At 33.2% G+C, this 21,105-nt stretch overlaps 1 protein-coding gene across 1 annotated transcript; it reads right to left on the bottom strand.

The window, feature by feature from the left end:
• Positions 1-7,901: 7,901 nt before the first annotated feature.
• Positions 7,902-9,814, bottom strand: LOC104088502 (transcription factor PRE1-like). Its single transcript, XM_009593176.4, has 2 exons — positions 9,324-9,814; positions 7,902-8,287 (listed from the first exon to the last, which is right to left on the bottom strand). Exons 1-2 carry the CDS (start codon positions 9,450-9,452, stop codon positions 8,135-8,137), a joined length of 282 nt encoding a protein of 93 aa, XP_009591471.1. The 5' UTR covers positions 9,453-9,814; the 3' UTR covers positions 7,902-8,134.
• Between the last annotated feature and the right edge of the window lie 11,291 nt (positions 9,815-21,105).

The raw sequence follows: 21,105 nt of genomic DNA, 5'->3' as shown, positions 1-21,105 counted from the left end.
TTCATTTGCTTAGTTTTCAACAGAATGAGCTTAGAGTAACATAATTAGAATTTACACATTGGATAAATTTACTTGAAGAAAGTTCTGGTCTACGTTGGTATATGTAAAGTGATTAATTAAAAAGTCTTTTGCCATCGCTTTAGAGTCATTCTGATATATAGGAATTCGTCGTTAATTTTAAAAAGGGATGTGGCAGACCACAAAGCTTTTAGACCAATGACTAATTCATTGTCAAAGAGGGGGACAGGGCAACCTTGAAGAAACAGATTTTAATCTGGTTGGTTGAGTGGGTATGATTATGACATTCATCCTTCATAAATATATGAAACTGAATTTGCTCCTTTTGCCCTTTTACATGGACTTACTAATTAGAATATTGCAAGAAGGGGGAAAAGAAAAATATTTAAACCATAAAAAAGGGGCATGATCGTCCAAATATGATTGTGCATAATATTGTAATATCGAGTTATCGTACTGAAATCAAAAATTTTGGTATTTGATATTATATTTGGTTTAAGTTTTTTAGAAATTTAACATTAGGTATGGTGTTTGGTATTTTAAAAAATATCAAATATATACTAAGTTACACAATACATATGGCAAGTTAGGAATTGGAGGATTTTTAGGAATACCAATATAAATAGAGATTGTGATAATGCACATTTACAAAAGGAGACTAGAATTAAGCTAAAGAGTATACAAAATACAAGAAGAGCTCATAAATGTCTATATTTGTTTTCCATAATATGTAACTAGATTGTGTGTTTGGTTCCTGATACATAGAAGATTACTGCACTCTTCTTAGAAGGTGGTTACAGACTTGCAGTAATAGGTGCTCTTTAAATGTATAAAATTTGATGTTAATCGTAATATTTTACAATTATTACGGAAAGAAAAATCTTTCTATAGTATATTAATTACACTAATAACATAAATATTGCATTACATTTACAATTGATATGAGTTAAATTCAAACAGAGGAAGCACTAGTTACAAATTACCGATGCCGGATTGTGGAACAAGGTCCACACACTAGTTTATACTTCATTTCCAATCACGTCTTCATGTCACAAACTGAGGTGGCAAACGGGCGGGTCAAAAATGGATAAATACAAAAATGAATAAATTATCTGATCCGGCCTATATTTAATAAGAAAAAAAATATGTTAACGACAGATAATATGAATATCCATATTATTAACGATTTCTTGAATATGATCACTTTTGAGAGAATTCCTAGTTTTCCAAACTTGAGGAGCCCCTGATTTGAGAATTTACGAATGTAAAAGTTAAACCCATTGGTTATCTATTAGTTATCCATTTTTTAAGTGGACGATATGGTTCTTATCCATATTTGACCAATTTTTAAAAAGTTTATAATCCAACCCATTTTTTGAAGGATAATATCGGTGAATAACTATTTTCTTTTATCCATTTTGCTAGGGGTGTCAATGGTTCGGTTCGGCCGGTTATTTTATAAAATTTATACCATACCAATTTTTCGGTTATTCTATTTTATATAACCAAAATTAGAATTTTTGAAACCGTCCCAAGCATCTCAGTTTCTCTTCGGTATCGGTACGGTTCGGTTAATTTTTTTGTATTTTTTAAAAAACGTCATGCAAAAGTCGCTAGTCGAAATTCGAATGCGATAAATGTGTACTTGCTTAGGACTTTGGCAAAACTCCATAAATATTTTTACTATTTTAGAAGTGATGAAAAGGAATATGAAAGATGTTGAGAATATAAATTCACACCACTATTCTATGGTAGCGTAAAAAAATTATTAAGAAAAGATAAATGAAATATAAATTATACTAGTGGAAAGATACTAATCAAGTTCGGACTCAAGAATAAAATTTATTAGAAGATTAATATCCACCAAGAAAATCTAAATCATACGAGAAGAAAGATATCCAATACATTGCGCCTTGCTATTGAAGAATGTTGGAATACCTAGTGGATTACTACTCAAAATATTAGAAATAATTTAATTTTGATATGAGTTATAAAATAGATTTGGAAGTTGGATATTAATTATTTGGAACTTTGGATATTAATTATTTGGTCACTCGTATTCATTTCCATAATCCAAATACCCAAGAAAACAAACATAATGCTTTGTTAGTTTTAAATTTCATATATAAAATATAATTTTCATATATAAATTTATTCAGTACGGTTCAATATTTTTTCGTTTAGTTTTATAAAAAAAAAACTACCCATGATTCAGTACGGTTATAAGTTTACATAAAAACCTATAGTTTTATTAAAAATATCTAATGATCGATTAGGTACAGTTCGGTTTGGTCGGTTTCGTCGGTTTTTGAAAATCCATTGACACACATACATCTTGCCACTTGTCACAACCAAGGGCGAAACTTTGTTGGCCCAAGAGTGGTCAACTGACTACCCTTCGTCGAAAAATTATACTACGTATAAGATAAAATATTATTTGTTATTGAATAAAAATAGACTTTGAACACCCTTATTAAATTTTCTGACATCGCTCGTATCATACCGATATATCATTCACTTTTTTCTTTCTAGATAGATAACCAACTGGAACTTTCTTTCCGTTTGCAAGTTTTTTTTAACTTAATTTGTTAAATCAACTCCTAACGTAAATTACAAAAAATCAAAATGTAACGATTCTCAAACAGTATTGGTTTCCCACAAATTGGCAGAAAATTTATGATTCAGTACTTTGTGGATGGACTAGTACATCGGCAGTTTGATAATTGGAAAAGCTGAACATGAATACTATAGTACCACAAGACAGATGGTAAGAAAGTTGCCACAAATTTATAGAGTAATCAAATTTATGGAACTTCAGGATTAAGTCAAATGGAGTTTATTGAGGATTTTAATACCAAGATGACAGTTAGCAACTCATTACACCTATTAGTAGAGAATTACTCACCACCTTTTTAGCCCTTGACTCTTGCAAGTCTATACACATTTAAAGCAGTACTCATGTTCTTGCAAGTCTAATAGGAAGAAAGAGATCTTTGTTATTTGAGGCGGATCCAAAATTTAAAGGTGATGGAATATATGAGTGGATTGTTCCACCAATGTCTCATTAAAGTTTTAATTTTAAGAATTCTAAACAAAATATATAATTATTTTCAACATATAAGCTTATATATATATCTAGAACTTTTTTCCGAGGTTAACGGGGTTCGATGACCCCGCTTCTCTATATATAGGTTCACCTCTGTTTGTCACCAAGCTATGGCCAGAGGCGGAGTCATGATTTGAAGTTTATAGATTCAGTAAATTAGTCTGTTACTGGATTCTTAATTAATTGATAATTTGTTCATATTTAATAAATTTCTTATGACAAATATATAATATGAACCAAAGTTATTGGGTTCGACCGAACCCGTATCTCGCATACTAGCTTCGCCCCCGGCTATAACATTGAGAAATGAGTAAACACCAAGAAATGTGACATGTACAAAAGCAAAAACCTTACTGCAGAATTGCTTCCATTTTCTACCTTCTGTCAATAATTAGTACAAGGAAAATATTCATCTATACTTGCTCCAAGCGACATATATTATTAACACATTGATTTATAACTCCCTGAAATAAGTTCAATAACTGGAAAAAATTATTAATTAATTTTGCCACATACTAAACAAAGGCTATGAAAATTATTAGTTCCAAAGGCTATATGACCAAGACGATTCCAAATGCAGGTAGAGATGACTCCATTCAATAACTAGCAAAGCATTTACAATAATTCAATCTGATATGGAACAACAAAGTAATTTCTATTGTTGCCTAAAAGTTAGTCAAATTAGAATTTACACCACCTTGACTCGTATCACCTTAACAATACAGCCATAAGTATCTTTTTACGATAATTATATTTTGTAAATGTCTTTATTTTTTCTGATACACAGGGGCATGTTTGGACTTGGACTGAACCCGTTTGGTGTCTCGAATACCCCCTCTAGGCTTATAAGCCCTTCATGTATTACTTTGATGGAAATTTTATATCCTATAGTAAAGGTATACATCTTATTTATTATAAACCAAAATTATTTTAAAATATTATTTTCTATAGCTATCTTTTATATTTTATAGCAAAATAAGTATTTATGGTATACACTACCACTAAGACATGAAATACGCTATTTATATTTTTCCTCTCTCTTAGACAACTGGACATACCTATTTTTAAGGTGATTGCCGTTACTGTATTCATGAATATATGGCGCGAATACATGTGAATACATGCGCGTACAGTTGGACTGCCCTAATTTTAGGCATTTTTTACTGCTGTATTCATGAATATAACAGCACAAATACATGTGAATACGTACGCGTATAGCTGTACTGCTTGATTTTAGGCACTTTTTGTTGTTGTATTCATGAATACATGGTGTGAATACATGTGAATACATGCGCGTACAGTTGGACTGCCCTGATTTTAGGCGCTTTTTACTAATGTATTCATGAATACAGTAGCGCGAATACATGTGAATACATGTGCGTACAGCTGGACTACCCTGATTTTATGTACTTTTTGCTCTTGTATTCATGAATACATAACGCGAATACATGCACGTATTTATGGACTACCCTCATTGTTAGGCGCTTTTTGCTGTTGTATTTATGAATACATGGCGCGAATACATGTGAATACATGCGCATACATCTGGACTACCCTGATTTTTAGGCGCTTTTTGCTGCTGTATTCATGAATACAGCAGCGCGAATACATGCGCGAATTTCTGGACTACCCTGATTTTTAGGCGCTTTTTGCTATTGTATTCATGAATACATGGTGCGAATACATGTGAATACTTGCGCGTACATCTGGACTACCTTGATTTTTAGGCTACAGCAGCGCGAATACAGCGAATACACTACCGTAACAACTGAATAGTAGCTATAGGAAGTAATTATGTATATTAAGTTAATAGACACTAAACAATAGTGGTGTCTGAAAATTCCTCTACTTTGATTCATTTGTTGGGCTTCATTCAACTAGAAATTTGGATCAAAAGGAGGAAAACTAGGCCCAAAGGTTACAAACTCTTAGTATAGAAATGACATTAGGTAGCCATTCTAGAGGGCTACTATTTAAAAATTAGTCAGTGTGTCCTGAATTTCAGTTTTCAAGTTCATCCTAAAGTTAAAAATTTTAATTCAAATAAAATAAGTATTGACTAATCCCTAAATAGCAGACCTAACCCCCCCCCCCCCCCCACCACCACCACCCACACACACACCCAGTGGACATGGACCATCTATCCTACAACCTCTTTAATCTTCGTCCTGATGATTAGCAGATAACCCACGCCACCTTCGGCCCACTCGTAGACAGTGAGTTTAAATTTGGGCTTTTTTCACTTTTAGCTCAAAGCAGAAACTATTTATATTCTGTAGCCGAAAAGTTATATAAAATTTATATATAACATATAGTAATATATATATATATATATATATATATATATATATATATATATATTCGGCTATTATTTTGATGGTGACTATAAAGTATCATTTTACACTGATACTTCAAAAAAGTAAATCACATTACTCAAAATATACTTACAGTAAAAGTAGAATTTCTACTTTCAAAAAAATACGATAGATTACCTATTAAGACGCGTAATGGTGACCCTATAGTACAAAAATTCTTTACTCAATAAATGTATATAAATTGAAGTTCCTACGATTATGTTGGAATCTTTGGATCAAAATTTGAAGAATCCCCGACTCCCTGTACATAAGAGAATCGGAAAAGGAAAGAAAATTTGTTTTTAAGTAGCATGATCCAGTAGAGTAATATTCCTAAATAGTAACTCCCATACAATTATTCGGAAGGGAAAAACTAGGGAAAATATTATGATGGAATTGACACCTATGATGTTACGCCAGAATGAAGCAGGACCCTTTTTTCAATAGTGAAAATAAAATCAGAAAAGGTGTCTTTGATTTGGTGTCGTCTCAAAATAAAGGTGGCCCATAGAGATATTGTTGTAACGGTAACAGCAATATCAGAGTCGTCGTCAATGATATATGGCTCATCGTTTTCAGAATCCCTGCATTATATATTTATGTTTTTATTTGATTAAGACACAAACACACAGAGACACCCTGTTAAAACACAGAGCAAATGTCCCTTTCTCTTCTCGTTGAGGGCACAAAACTCCGAACGGATAACGGCCAAATATATTCCTGTACTATTAGAAATTTTTTAATATAATCTTCGTTATACTTTGAGTCTAAATATATCCCTATTGTTATACTATTGGTTTAAATATATCTTTTTTCGGTTAAGTTTGTCCAAAGTGGACATCCAATCCTACCTTGCACTGACATTTGATGATGTGGATGCCACATGACTTGCCACCTCAGCATCCTTAACCCATTTTAGCCCTCCCTTCTATTTTTTTTCCACCACTAAAATTTTCTTCTCCTCCACCACTATTGCCATCATTACCGTTACCATGAAAAATATTGTATTTCAAATTTTAATCTTTTATATATGGATTAGGGGCGCTGAGGTGGCATGACATGTGGCATCCACCTCATTAAATTTCAGTGTCACGTAGGATTAGATGTCCACCTTGGACAAACTTAACAAAAGAGGTATATTTAAACCAATAATATTACGGCGGGAGTATATTTGGACCCAAAGTATAACAAAAGGTATAATTAAATCTTCTCATAGTACGGGGTATAACTTTGCTCTTGTTATTTATATAACTTTGCTATCTCGAGCTTAACATCAGGGTCGGAGGGAGAGTATAGGTTACGGGTTCAGATCAACTCAATAGCTTTTGTTATATTTGTACTAGAAAATTTATTAGGTATACGTAAATATTTAATTGTGAGTCCAATAATTATAATGAGTTATGATTCGACGATAAATTTAGAATTCATAAACTTCGGTTCGGCCTGTGCTTATATCATTCCCTATCTATTGGCATTCTTTTTCAACCTCAATCATACGAGACTTTTACCCTTTTGGGGGGGTTGGGGGGGTTGGGGGTACATTTTTTGGTGAGACTTAACCATTTATGCTGATATGATCTCGTTACAAAGCCATCTTATCCCCACACTATTTAGAGTCAAACGATACTTGTTGGAATGTTCTCATCTAAAATCTCAAATTTAAGTTATTAGAAATAAGATACTTTTATTATTTAATTATATCTTCATTACGGCTTTTCGCGTGCGAACATAATTATTTTTATCGACCAAACACGTCAATTTTTTTTTGAAAATAGGCGATGATGAGACTTGAATCCAAAACCTCTGAATACTTTGGTATCATATTGAATTGCATAACTACTCATCTAGAAAAGCTTAGCAGAGAATATTTTTTCATTTGCTTAATCATATATTCACAGGGAGCCAACAAGCTACACGTGTATATATGTACTAACGTCTTCATCAAAATAGATAACTTAATCGTTGTCAAACTAGGCAATATATAGCACCCAGATAGACTACTATTCACTCATTTGTTTATTCTTTTTCTTTAAAAAATTATATCCTTTATAACATGACAGTCGGGGTGATTTTTTGGTTGTTGTGTGTGTGTATATGTGTGTGTGTTTGAGCGTTGTGCGAGCGGTGCTTCAGGTGATTGATAACTTTCAGAAAAACATTGACCCTGAACTTGCTCAATTCACCAAAGAAAACTGAGCATGGACCAAATCCTTTTCGATTTTTTCTTTGCTAATTTTTCTTCTTCCTTTTAGGTTTCCTTTCTCAGATATGACTTTATTAATCACCGTAATATCTGATCCTTAATTAAACACCTTCAATTTTTCTTCTTTATGTTTTCCTTTTTTCACTCTCGAATTCTCATGTTAGTATCTTGGAGTGCTTCAATGCAGATTAAATACAATACATAACTAAAAGAAGAGGGATTTTAAAGCACAAGTACTCCATCTTATTAATTATACTAAGGGAAATATAATTACAAGCGTGTGCCATAGGAAGGGGGATATTACTAATATTTCAGTTCTAAATTCTAACTCATGACTGGCCTAGCTAGTGACCAGCTGAGTCTAGAGCAATTAACTAAGAAGAAAAACAAGAACTTAATTGGTACGCAGTAAAATATAACTCCAATATTTAAAAATCACAATACAATTAATAGTTACATTAATAAACTCCGAATGATTGCAGCTTCTGGACTATCAGCATCAATGGTGGAGAGTAATTGAGAAAGGCGATCACTAAGATCATCCACTTCTCTATTCAAATTTCTTATGTAGTTGCAAGTTTCTTGTAGCACCTTTGATGCCGATGCCTGCAGTGTGAAAACCAACGTATATTAGAAGACAAGATAAAAAGGAATTGAACAAATTAAATTAACTGCTAAAGCATGATCACTTTTTAGTACTACTAAACTCTCGATCTAGTCAACACATAGTGTTACGTAATAATTTAATTAGACTAGACATGCCTTAATTTGTGCAATGATGCATTGCAAATCTTTGACAAAGTTCAAGTCATTGACCTACACAAATTACAATTGGTGATGTGTATTTTTTGGGGAGTTGGGACCCAAAGCATGGGCCTAAGGCATGGTCGAAAAAAATTATTCAAATCATAATCTTCTCCTTTTGAACGGCAAACTTGTACCTCTTCCAAGAAAAAGATATGAAGTGTGTGTGTGTGTGAGAGAGTGTGAATGTGTGTGAGAGAGAGGGACATTTCTATATCCTATCCCTTATGCTAATTGTGCATGGTTGATTCTCCCTTAAACTTTAGGTTATATACGCTGAAGTGTACATACTACTAGCTAGTATAATTTAACTGTACATATCGCTATAAACAATTATTATTGCTAGTCATTTAATATGATGGTGTAAGAACCTTATATATTGTCCAACAAACTTAAAACTCTTTTCTAATATTTTTGTGGCAAGACAAATTAGGATATGTGAAATGGACCTTGAGAGTCCAAAAAGAGACATATAATAAATGCCTGAATATAACAAGCGAAATATGTTCCTACATGAATAATTCATGGGACTAACACAGACGAGAAGTGCTTAGCTCCACATGATGTGGCTTTGGCTACTTATACTGTGGATGAAATTTTCCTCTTTTCCTTCTAAAGAATTTCAAACTTCTCTGTACACTATGTATCTAAAAACCATAAACATAAATGAACCGCAAAATATTCAAATGCAGCTGCATGTTTATATATGAACATGCACAAAAAATATACTACTAGATAAGCTTTAGTAGAATAAATTGACGAAAATGAACTTAAATGGAGCGACATGAACGGTGAACAGTGAAAACTCATATAGCTGAAAACAGAATATAAGAGAAACCTTGTTGGAGCGGCGGGTTCGAATCTCAGGAAGAAGTTGTTGCAACTTGGATACGAGGTCAATTATCTGATCATCTGAAATTCTTGAGGAACCTGCTGATGACGACTGTCTTGACCTTCTGCTTGACATCCTTAAATTAAACTTAAATGTCTTTTATGTTCTTTTCTACAATTGGCTAATAGTTGTCTCCTTTTATATAGAAGTATTTGCTTAGAACAAGTGGAAAGCTTATAGCTGGTCAAGGAAAAACGTAGAGTTTCGTGAAGGAAGAGCAAATTAAGTACTAGCTGATAGTGGAGGAAGAAGAAGTTTAGGTAGTTAGATATAAAATATGAAGAGAAGAGATAACGAACGAGATTTAAAGGAAGGGAAGGACCACAAGGAGAAGGAGAGAGATAGAGTACGAAAACATAGACAGCGATGTTGGATGTGAAGAAGACAATTGCATTGAAGAAGTAGCCCAAAGAGAGCTTCTTGTCAGTAAAACTTTTCTTAAGTGGTAACTCTCGCTTCCTTCTACTACGTACTACTACTAGTTTACTAATTACTACTCCTGTTGCAACTCAAGTTCTATACTTTGTGTTTTTTTAGAACTTCAACTTAAAAGATGGAGAGAGTGTTAGGGGAGAGATTGTGAGCGGGGCCGGATGTAGCCTTATAACATGGGTTCAATTGAACCTATAATTTTGACGCGGAACATTAATTTATATACAAAAAATTACTAAAATAGCAATAAATATATTTATATATGAATCCGTAACTTTAAAAATATAATGAGTTTAATACTAAGAACCTTAAAAGTTTGACCCATAAAATTTAAATCTTGGATGCGCTTTTGATTGCGAGGACAATGGAGGAGCTAGAAGATCACCGAACTAGTAGCTTTAATACAAGTTGTATACTTATAGTAAGACATATACTAAATACTACTTATATAGAAAATTAAATTCAAAACTCCTTACTAATACTTGATATTGCTGTTCTAGAATTTAAAACTATAAAATTCAAATGCTAACTTAGGAGGTTTTTTTATTTTTATTTTTTGCGGGAGAGGGGCCGGTCGAGGCCATAACTAAGTTTAAAAATTTGTGTTTGTTTGTTTGCAAGCTGGGGTTTGATCTCAAGTGGGCTTAAAGAAATGTGTTTGTTATTGTACTAACACGGTGGGCCTTCAATGTACATGTCTCCAAATACAAGATCATGTGATCATTTCCACACACTTAATTAATTCACACTTCCACCTAACTGTCTACAAAAAATTCACGTAAAGATCTAAAACTATAGCTTACATGGTATATAGAGTGTATATCATTTGATTTACTCAGTCTTCTGTAACAATGAAAGCGAATTTAGCATATGTTATATATTACCGAAAACTTATATAATCAATTCTGTATATAGTTTGGACCAGCTCTTGTCAATACTTTAGAACTCACTCAAGTTTAATAATCCAAGCTCGGTATTGTATTTTTTACCCATCATTTGGGGCCTCACAATTTTGTACCCAGTTTGGATTTTAAACCAAAAGGTGCATCAATTTCTAAACTCGCTTTTTTATAAGCACTAACTTATTCTTATTCATTTCGATTGTGAGATTAACCTAAAGTAAGTTTCACCCTTTCAAGTACAATCACTAGCGATCCTTATTGCAATTAACCTGGTCAATAGTACTCAATAAAAATCTAACTAACCAGAAAGATGAATTACTCCAATTACTTTACTTTTAACCCATGCCGTGAACTTTTCCTATGGTACAAAAAGTAAATGGACTTTGATTCACGGATGTCATGGCAGTAATTGGGTGAGCAATTGTACTAAGGAAATAAAGTCGTGGCGTTGATGCAGTGATCCATATTTGGTGCTAATTACAGTCAAAGGAAGCCAAGTTTTACATTTTGCCCCTCCAAGAATAGGGAGAGAGAATAGAAAAAGAAGAATACTTGAGAAAATTAGGGGCCATGCGTGCCACATTTTTAACGAATGTCATGGCTGTGATTGTGTTTCATTTTTTACGTCAGACATCGCATGTTTTGTCAATTAATGATCCAAGGACTCGCAACTTTATTTTCCCAAATATATTACTACAAAATAAAAATAATATTATATATATATAAAACAAACAACTATTACTCAAATACCCCTTTGTTTATGAACATGCATATCTGATGAATTAACATCTCAAGATTGTGTTTTATTATTTTAGTACTAGTTTAAGTACGAAATAAAGCAACCATACTATGTGGACGACCTACTTCACAGTTCACACCACATCTTCCTATGATCCTTGATAGTATCGGTTTTAGAGACAACTTGAGGGATCACGTGAGTCCCATGTGATGGCTTGAACGTCCAAGATTTTTGCATTGCTTGACGGCCAACAAATTGTACTACTAATTAATAGTAATGTCTCTGCTCGTGATTCCTATTAACTTAATTGAAAGAGTAAGAGAGTAGGCATTATGTCTTAAACTTTGGTGATCACATTTCGGAATATGATAACTGAATAATACTATTGGTTTACCCTCTAAATCGAATAACAATTAAATTTGTAAGTGGTTTTAATGATACGTGAATTGACTTGACACAAAATAATAAACTAGATTGCAATTGAAATAAATAACGATAAAGTAAATGCAAATCACACGAATTGGACAATTTCAGCCTTGGAAGGTTAGCTACCCTCGAGCCGAATGCACTTCGATCGGTATCAAGACACAGAAAAATAAGAGCTTAAAGAGAATAATAATAATGCATTGCTTTGGATTGCGCGTTACAATGTGCTAAATGAATTATCAAACCCCCTTTTTATAGTAGAGGAGTCTTAATTTAGGTACAATTCTATAAAAGGTAAAAATCTCTTGATTTGCTGATTGCCGATTCCTTATTGATATGTGCCGAGATTTTCGCCGTAATATTCGTCTGGTCACGGATATTTCGGTCTTCTGTTGGTTATGCTAACAATGTTTCTTCGAGCTCGTTCGTGGCTATGGTCGACTCCTGGATCACAGACTCAATGTTATTGAAGGTAGGCATTCTGACCCCGGGTTCTAGCCCGGTAGGACTTGGAGTCGATCTTCAGCCCTTTATTGCAAAGTTTCGAGCCTGACCCGCCATGTCGTAGGCGAGCTCGATTTCGACCGTATACCATATGTCTTATGGAATGTTAGAATTCAGAGTCGAAACCAGAATTTGAAGTTTATGGGATATGAATTTGCCACGGAACCCATAACTCGTCTCAGTTGCTGGGTTTGTCGTTAAATATTTATACATATCAAATGAATTTTTTAGTATAAATATAATATTAAAGCAAAAATAACTAATTTCGGCCGAACCCGCGCCTCATAGGCTTGCGTCTCTGCTACGATTTATTATAGAGAGAAAGACCAAAAATTGAAATACATTGATTAGCTCGCCATTTTGTTGTTTTCTGAATAGAGAAAGGCCAAAAATTAGAATGTTACGTAATACTCGCGTATTGAATTATTGATTTGGCGTTTAAGAAGAACTTATAATACTTTGGTATACTATGGATGAGAAAAGGACTACTAGTTCGACATACTAAATTGTCAACATAAGGATTAATTACAAGTGGCCAAAACAATTGTGTCTAAATGTGTCAATGTGTGAGGCAACTAAGCATGATTAATAAGGGGGCTCTGACAAAATCAGATTAAGTAGGAAGATTAGCAAGTAAGGGTGACCCCATGGCCGTGCAAACGTTAGGCATGATTAAGAATTTGGGTATCACTGTCAATACCAAATTGAACAAAACCATTAAGTGAATTCTCTCAAACCAACGGGTTTTTCTCCTTGTTAGGGACATAAGCACGCCAGGGATTTTTAATATACTTTAAATAATATAAGCTTACAATCCAAATAATTATTACACTACCAGTGTAACTAAAGCAGTTTTTAGCAGGTATGTCTTTGTCATTTTTCAGTTAACGAATGCACATATTATGGACAATTGCTTACAATTATTTTTTTAGATAACCTAATAATATAAAAAATATTTAATAACATGACCATTACTACTAATAGCCTTATCTTTACTTTTTAAATAGTAAATTCTTTTACTTTCCCTACGTCCAAAAAAAAACCATTAACACAGACTGTTTCTTTAATGGACCAATAGAAGCAACATATAGGAGATATAGATCTCTTCTTTGATAGAGATTAAGCAAGTAGGAAGGCCATTGATGCTGACCTCATGGCCTAGCAAACATTGGGCAAAATTTGGAATTTGGGTTTCACTCAACTCCATATACGATAGAGTGAAATCTACCAATATCCTCGTGCAATATGTTTGAGTTCAATTTTCATTATACCCTTCTCGTTTATGTTCTCTTATTCCCTATATAATAGAAAAATATAAATAAAAAGTCTTCAAAACAAATGGGGTTCCTCCTTATTAGAGACATAAATTAACCTCGAGAGGGTATTATCTAAATGTGATGGACTGCTGGTGACTAAAATAATCTCATTTCACTTTCTTAATAACAAAGTTTTTGAATTCTCCTACCTTTGGAAGAAAAAAGATTAGGGACAAAGATGTTTTTTTTTCTTTTCTAAAGTGAAGGTAACAAATTAATCAGTCGACTGAGAGAGAAAAGACCTATTTAGGAAAAAATTAAGGGTGACCCCATAGCCGTGCAAGAATTGGGCCATGATTAAAATATAGTGTTTCAATATACTCAAGAAGAAGAAAGGGCCAGTAAGTGAAGACCCTCATATTAAATGAATTTTCCACCTTGTTAGGAACATAAGCACGAGAAGGTATTGTCAAAAAATTCATGTCACATGTCTTTCTTCTCCATCAACGACATGCCACGTGGCGTACCTCTTATATTATTTAGGGAAGGAGATTTCTAAATCAGGCAAACAAATTTAATAACCCATGCTTTTGTCGACCGTAGTCACATGTCCATAGAAAATTTATATGAGACCCCCACGACACTCCTTTCATGACCCCATAACCCCACATAGCATAAAAAGAAAATTATTTACACAGAATGTTTATTTCAAATAATATTAGCTAACATATATAGTTAGTAATAAAATTGAGGTGAAAATATGAATAAATAAACTATGGTTAACTGATAGCAATTTATGTATTTATTTATTGTGGATTCTAGTAACCATCGGATGTGAATAAATGTTTTATCACCATAGACTCATCAACTTATTTTTCATATGCATACTTTGCATTTAATTCTAAAATCATTTCCTTTTCTCAACATATGGTTCTATTACTTCTAATCTGCTAATTAGTTTTCTGGACTGATTAGCCTCACTACATATATATGGTTTTAGTGAAATATGCTCACATTGATAAGGTAGCAGCTAAAAATTATTGGGCTAACTTTCTCAGTTAAAAATAGATAAGGTAGAAGCTAAAATTGGGGCTATCCTTTCGTGCTACAATTATAATTCGTTGTTCATAGAATCATAAGCGCTTGATCAATGACGGATTCAAAATTTTCATCAAGGATGTCAAAATGTAAAAATTAGATATATCGATAAGTTAAAAAGAGCCAACATATAATGAATATATATAAAACAAAAAAAATTATCTAGTATTATACTGTACTTTCTCCGGTAATACATTGGCGATACATCCTCCATTCAAGGAAAAACATACTCATACTCTATGATTACATCAACACAAAATAAATGACGTGTGTCTTTTGCGCCTCATATTTATCACTATTCACTAATTATAATAATTAGTGTAGTTAGGTGTAAACAGCTCCGTCAACAAAAAATTTCCCCCTTTCATTTCGCTCGAGAACAAAGCATGTTCGTTTTATTGAAAATTCTACGTAAGTTAGATTTAGAAAAGAACAAGAGATACACTCTTCTAGTTAAAATCACGTTTTTATTGGAGAAGAGCCATAAAATGTTAAAAGATATGCTTTTCCAAGGGAGCGTAAATCCCCACATGACTTGTTAGTACTAATTTTGGTTTAACTTATGCTTGAGGGCATCTTCGCTTGTCCCGACTCTCCAAAATCAATTGTTTTACCACCTCTTTAGTCCCAAATAATGAAACATAAAATAAATCTGAAAATATAATTAAATAAAAAAATTTCGATTTTAACTGCTAGATAAAAATAGTAATGAGGTAGGGAAAAGATAAATAAATACATCAAAAACAAAACAAATTCTTCGACGGATGACATTGCCCCATCGTGTTCAATCACCGATTCCTATAAAATTATGGTTGATTTCTGATTTTTCGAATTGTTGCAAATGGCTAGTCTACATAAACTTAATATTTTTGGACGAAGTGAAGTCACTTATTTCTGGATAAATTTCACAAATAACTAAATTTACTGTTGCTGATTGAAAATAAGTCACAGTTCAAATTTAATTGAAAGTTAGCTACTTTTTTATCCGAAAATATTACTTGGACAAAAATACCTCAACTTTAAAAAGCGGCGTTTACCCTCTTCTTCATACTCCAGGACACAGTCCAGGATATAATAATGGAATTCAGTTCTTATAATTCAAAAACTCCAGGATATTGTCCTGGAGTTCAAAGCTGAATAACAAGTAATTTGGGAAGTCAACTTATACATTGCAACAATAGTAGAAGGAATGAGGTAAAGATTTGCAGAGTGCCAGCTTATTCATAATTTGAAGAGAGACAGCTCCTCCATAAATAACTTTTGTATGCAACTAAATTAATTAACAAAAAAATTCACTGCACTACCAACAAATCAGATTTAGAAGCAACCGCTGCTATTGCATGGTCTTAGCTAGGTTGTGCATATATCGGGTAAAACCGATAGTCCGAATCGAAAAAAGTTTATTGGATTATTGGTATCGGGTTTTGGGTTAACGGTTTAGTATTATTTTACTATTAGATTATCGGTTCGAGTCTCGATTTGGCCAATTTTATTAACAGTTTAACCGATAACCTAATTAGTATTTTAAAAATATGATTATACCTTTAGGTATATAAATACATCTAGGAATTTATTTTTTCAGTTCTCCCAATTCTCTCAGGTCTCAGCAGCACTTTTTAAAACTCAAGTTCAAGTCTTCAACTTCAGAGACCGATAACCCAATTCTCCTAGCGTAAGTTTATTTTCAAAAAATTGAAATCTAATTATTCTTTTCTTAAGAACAAAATTCAGCCATTTCTCTTAAGTCATACAGTAGATTTCTATACTAAAAACATGAGTCTAAAGTCCAAAAAAAGCAAAAGGCTTTTACATTCCGTTTTACGCTGGGCTTGATACTGGGAAATTCTTGTTCAATTATTCTGACAAAGTTCGAGACAGAAAGATAGAAATGCTTCTTCATCGAGACCATTTAATTATGCTTAGTAGACTGACATGGGATTTTATATATCCAACCAGCATATAAGGGAAAAGTGGTCAAATGTCGACACAGAATGAAAGAGAGCATTTGAGAAGGTTTATCACATTCTTTATATGGTACACACTAAGCTTCATTGCCTCTTCCCCCTGGAATTTAGATTGAGTTATCTTATCGGGTAAACCGATAACCGAACCGATAATGATCGATAACCGATTAACTGATAATCGATATTTTATCGGTTCGGTTATCGGTTTAGCATATTTAACTGATATGTCAAACTGATAACATTCACAATCAAACCGAACCGATTGATGCCCACCCCTATAAATTTTATGCTGGTCTTGGTGGTTTCTCATGGTATTTTAATGAGTCTGTTCAGTGAATCTTGCAAAGTGATTCGGGGTTGATGAATAGAGGAACTTCGGTTTTTTTTTGTCGAACTCGAGCACAATGTGCTGGAATTTAATTTAGAAAAATTCAAATTTCAACATATCGTGCTAGAGTTTACATATAGAGTGTCGATCCCAGCACATTGTGCTGGATTTTATTTGTAAAAGTTTGAAAATCCAGTATGTTATACTGGAATTTTTTCAGTTTAGCTAAGGTTATTTTTGGCCAAATTAGTTTCGCATTAAAAACGACTATTTTTCAATTACATTGGAATATGCGACTATCTTACCATTATCAATCAAAAAGTGGCCAACCCATGCCATTTTTACTTTATTTTTCTTGCAAGCCCAATATAAGAAGTAACTGATAAAGCCCAAAAACAATCCAATCCAATATGTAACACCTATAAAGCCCAATAACCATAAAAGAAAAGATATATGTAATTGTTCATCATTACATGGGAGAATGGTCATTTAAGATTCTGATTGTTCCTATTAATGCCCTAGAGTAGAAGCTCTCTGATAATTTTATCTTTTCAGAACTATCTACAATATTTAAGATGTGAAAGCATGTTCAAATGGCACACCTACAGTTTATTTTTGTAGAAGGAAAGAACCTGGGGGTTTCAAAGGCCTTGGGCCAATCTTACGTAAATTCAAGACTTATGATTTAAAATAAGAGAAAATGACCATCTATATCCCCTCAAAATTATAATAGCCCATATTATTTTCCATTGACACAAAATGTCCCTTCGGCCCAAATATATTAATATTACATTTAATAGCGCGAAATATCTATTTTGTATATTTGTTGTATAGTGACAGTCTATTTTGTATATTCTTTAACAATCTATTTAGTATATTTTTTGTATAGTGACAGTCTATTTTATATATTTTTTGTATAGTGATAGTCTATTGTATATAAATTGTATAGTGACAGTCTATTTAGTATACCTTTTGTATAGTGACAGTCTATTTTGTATAGTGACAGTCTATTTAGTATATTTTTTGTATAATGACAGTTTATTTTGTATAGTGACAGTCTATATTATATATTTTGTATAGTGATAGTATATTATATATAAATTATACAGTGATAGTCTATTTTATATATTTTTGTATAGTGACAGTCTATTTTGTATCCCGAGCACTTTTATCTATCCAATGTGTATAGATTGTTGTATGATGTATAAAAGTGTATATATTATTCTTTTACCTTAACCTTATCTATCCAACATGTATAGACTATTTTGTATAGAAATTTATAATTAAGAAGTTGCTGACATTTCTATTAAAACAAAATCAAAGAACGGTAATGAACAAAAACAATAGGTTCACCTCACAATAATAAGGCCAAGGATGTTTAACAAGTTCAGGTCACATTCGACCGGCCACTCGTTAGTAGTACCAGGGGAGAATTTGGACCGGTGCACTCTCAGATTACCGGAGAATGTTAGAAAGGAGGTAATGAACCCGGCACTACTGAACTGGACAAAGAGTTGTGCAGTCACTATACCAAGATATGGTAGCAATAGAACAAGGTACAGAATCGGAACCGAAGAGGGAAGCAATATCCCTCTCTCAAAAAATCCATTTCTGCAATACAAACAAGAATCCTATCACAAGAAATTTCTTCAAGCTTTGGTGCTTCATCAACAAAAGGATTGATCAAAGGGTCGTTATTCCCTTTATTTGATGGACAAACAAATTCCCACCATTTATCCACCATTGCTTTTCTTGGATCTTGAACCTCTATACCAATAGGTTTTTCTCCCCAGAAATATGGATTAATCATGAGCATCCCAGAAAACTTCATTCCTAGAGCTTAGTCTGATTTTTCAACTCTGATTTCCAGTAATGTGCGGTGAGGGACCGGAGGAGCAGAAAGAAAAATAGCCCTTATTATTATTTTTAGGCTATGACTTGTATGGGGTCATTTTGTGGCTACGAGGTGATATAAGTTTGGCCCGAATAGCTATAAATGAATTTTACTCTTAAAATAAAGTGGAATTAGAGTGGGACATTATTGGGCTAAAAATGTATGGACCCATTAGTATTATATTTGAATTAACGCCCTTAGGGTTTAGGCCATAAGTCCAGACTAAACCCCAGACCGGCCCAAATATTTTTCTTCTGAGACGGCGTATCGAGGAGGATACTGCCATTATTGTTTACGAACTCTCTTATTGATGTTTCTGATTTCAGTTGTACGATTTGCTCCCCAATTTTAACTGGGTAGATCGAAACTAAATCTGGTTTCCAAGTTAAAAGAGTAAATCACAATTCAAAATGAAAAACTTACACATTTACTCCCAAAAAGATAATATAATAAAAGTGTCTTCCATATAAACAGTCCTCACTTAATCATCATGAAAGTACATATCATTTAATCATCGATAGAGTGATTAATACTTGTCTTTCATTCATTTCGTGGCGGATACACGTATTGCACAAAACAAATGGATGCAATACAAATATCTTCCTTATAAACTATTATCAATTAAATTGTGAGAAAAACTTATGTGCAAAATACATGTATTGGTTTTGATGTAAATATCTGGGGTAAGATTTTTATGGTGCTAAAAGAATGGCTATGCAAGAATTGGTTTTCATCGAGCTAGTACTGTATGTTAGGTGCGTTAACTTTTTTACTGGAAAAAGATAAAGAAGTAGTAGCAAAGTAAAGCAGAAGCGAACAAAAGAATACGGATCTGGAAAAGGACTGAAGAAACAATTGGGTTTGGCCCCTCTTCTGATTCTCAAGAAAAAGAGCAACCTTTCTAACAGACCAACAGTCAAAATCTCTATCTCCATAACAGAAACAAAAACAGTGAGTCTTTCTTTCAATTGTACCCCAGTAAGCAGTAGCCCTGACTTTATTATTTATATGCTTCTGCGTTATAGTGTCCAAATTACACTAGCATCTAATTCGCCTTCTGCAATTTGTTCAATTTTCATCCGTCCACTCTTCTTTTCTTCTTTTTGAGCTAACTGTCAAATTTCGTGAATGTTGCCTCTTAAAATTTGGTCATCTGGACATTTATCTCGACTCCAATTGTAGTATTAGTATCAACTACTATCATTTTTTGCTGCTGCTGCTTTTTTTTTTTTTTTTTTTTTGGCATCTTCAGTGAAATCGGAGTTTTCCACCAAACTGGATTAGTGAAAGGATATACTTATGTTTTAGAAAACATTTTAAATGTATATAATAACTAAAGTTAGAACCGTCAAAATGAATCTGTCTCATGAAGCCAGCCTAAAGGTTAGTATTGTTTCAGCCATTTAAAATCTGAAACTTTTAACATCTGGTCTGGTCCGTGAGGCCAAACATACATGGAAAAATCAATTAATTGAACAGAAAGAAAGAATAGAATAGCAAAAAGTCCATGAGAAACCTTCATTTTCTATTTGAAATTGGTGAATGTTAAGGCATATATTTCTTAAAAAACAAAACTTAAAGTGCTAGCCCCCAAAGATAGCCCATGGCTTGTTAGTACGGGGTTGGACTAGAATTTTGCGAGCCCCTTCAAATGAAAGATTTTGCTTGTCTGCACTATTGCATTCTATAGCTTGATACCAGGCCACTAGGCTACAATTGGCCGGCCCATCTTGACAGCTCTAATCGCATGATCTGCCACCTATGTATACTCTAATTTGATCATCTATATTTTACCATAAATTTAGAGACTAAAAGTTGAAAGTTAAAAAAATCACAGAGGTTGGAAGACATTATTAGGTTAGGGATCATGCGGAAAATGATACATAAGACGAGTCATTCTTCCTCAAGAGGCATTATAAGTGTGGACTGTGGAGGCACAAATAACTTCACTTGATGCAGCTAATAATTCATACTGAAAGGGAGTGGGTCCATATTATTTAAACCTCTACAGTGCTACACACTAATCTGAGATTCTCATTACTGCTCTCTGGTTTTACTGCCATCAACCCATAAGTCTTTTGCTTTCTTGTTTGGTGTCTAAAAATCTAGTGAACTGTAAACACACAGACTCATAATTTAGAAGCTACAGAAATTCACTGATTGGAAGCCTTTTTGAGTTTCCTTA

Source organism: Nicotiana tomentosiformis, chromosome 2 (genome assembly GCF_000390325.3).
Source record: "Nicotiana tomentosiformis chromosome 2, ASM39032v3, whole genome shotgun sequence".
NCBI lineage: Eukaryota > Viridiplantae > Streptophyta > Magnoliopsida > Solanales > Solanaceae > Nicotiana > Nicotiana tomentosiformis.
The sequence above is the reverse complement of the archived record's forward strand: the minus strand, read 5'-3'. Positions and strand labels throughout refer to the sequence as shown.

Excerpts from the sequence above, each read along its gene's own strand:
- LOC104088502 (XM_009593176.4), bottom strand. The coding sequence starts at position 9,452 with ATGTCAAGCAGAAGGTCAAGACAGTCGTCATCAGCAGGTTCCTCAAGA. Across the intron at positions 8,288-9,323 it reads GAACCCGCCGCTCCAACAAG|GCATCGGCATCAAAGGTGCT; the intron begins GTTTCTCTTATA and ends TTCACACTGCAG.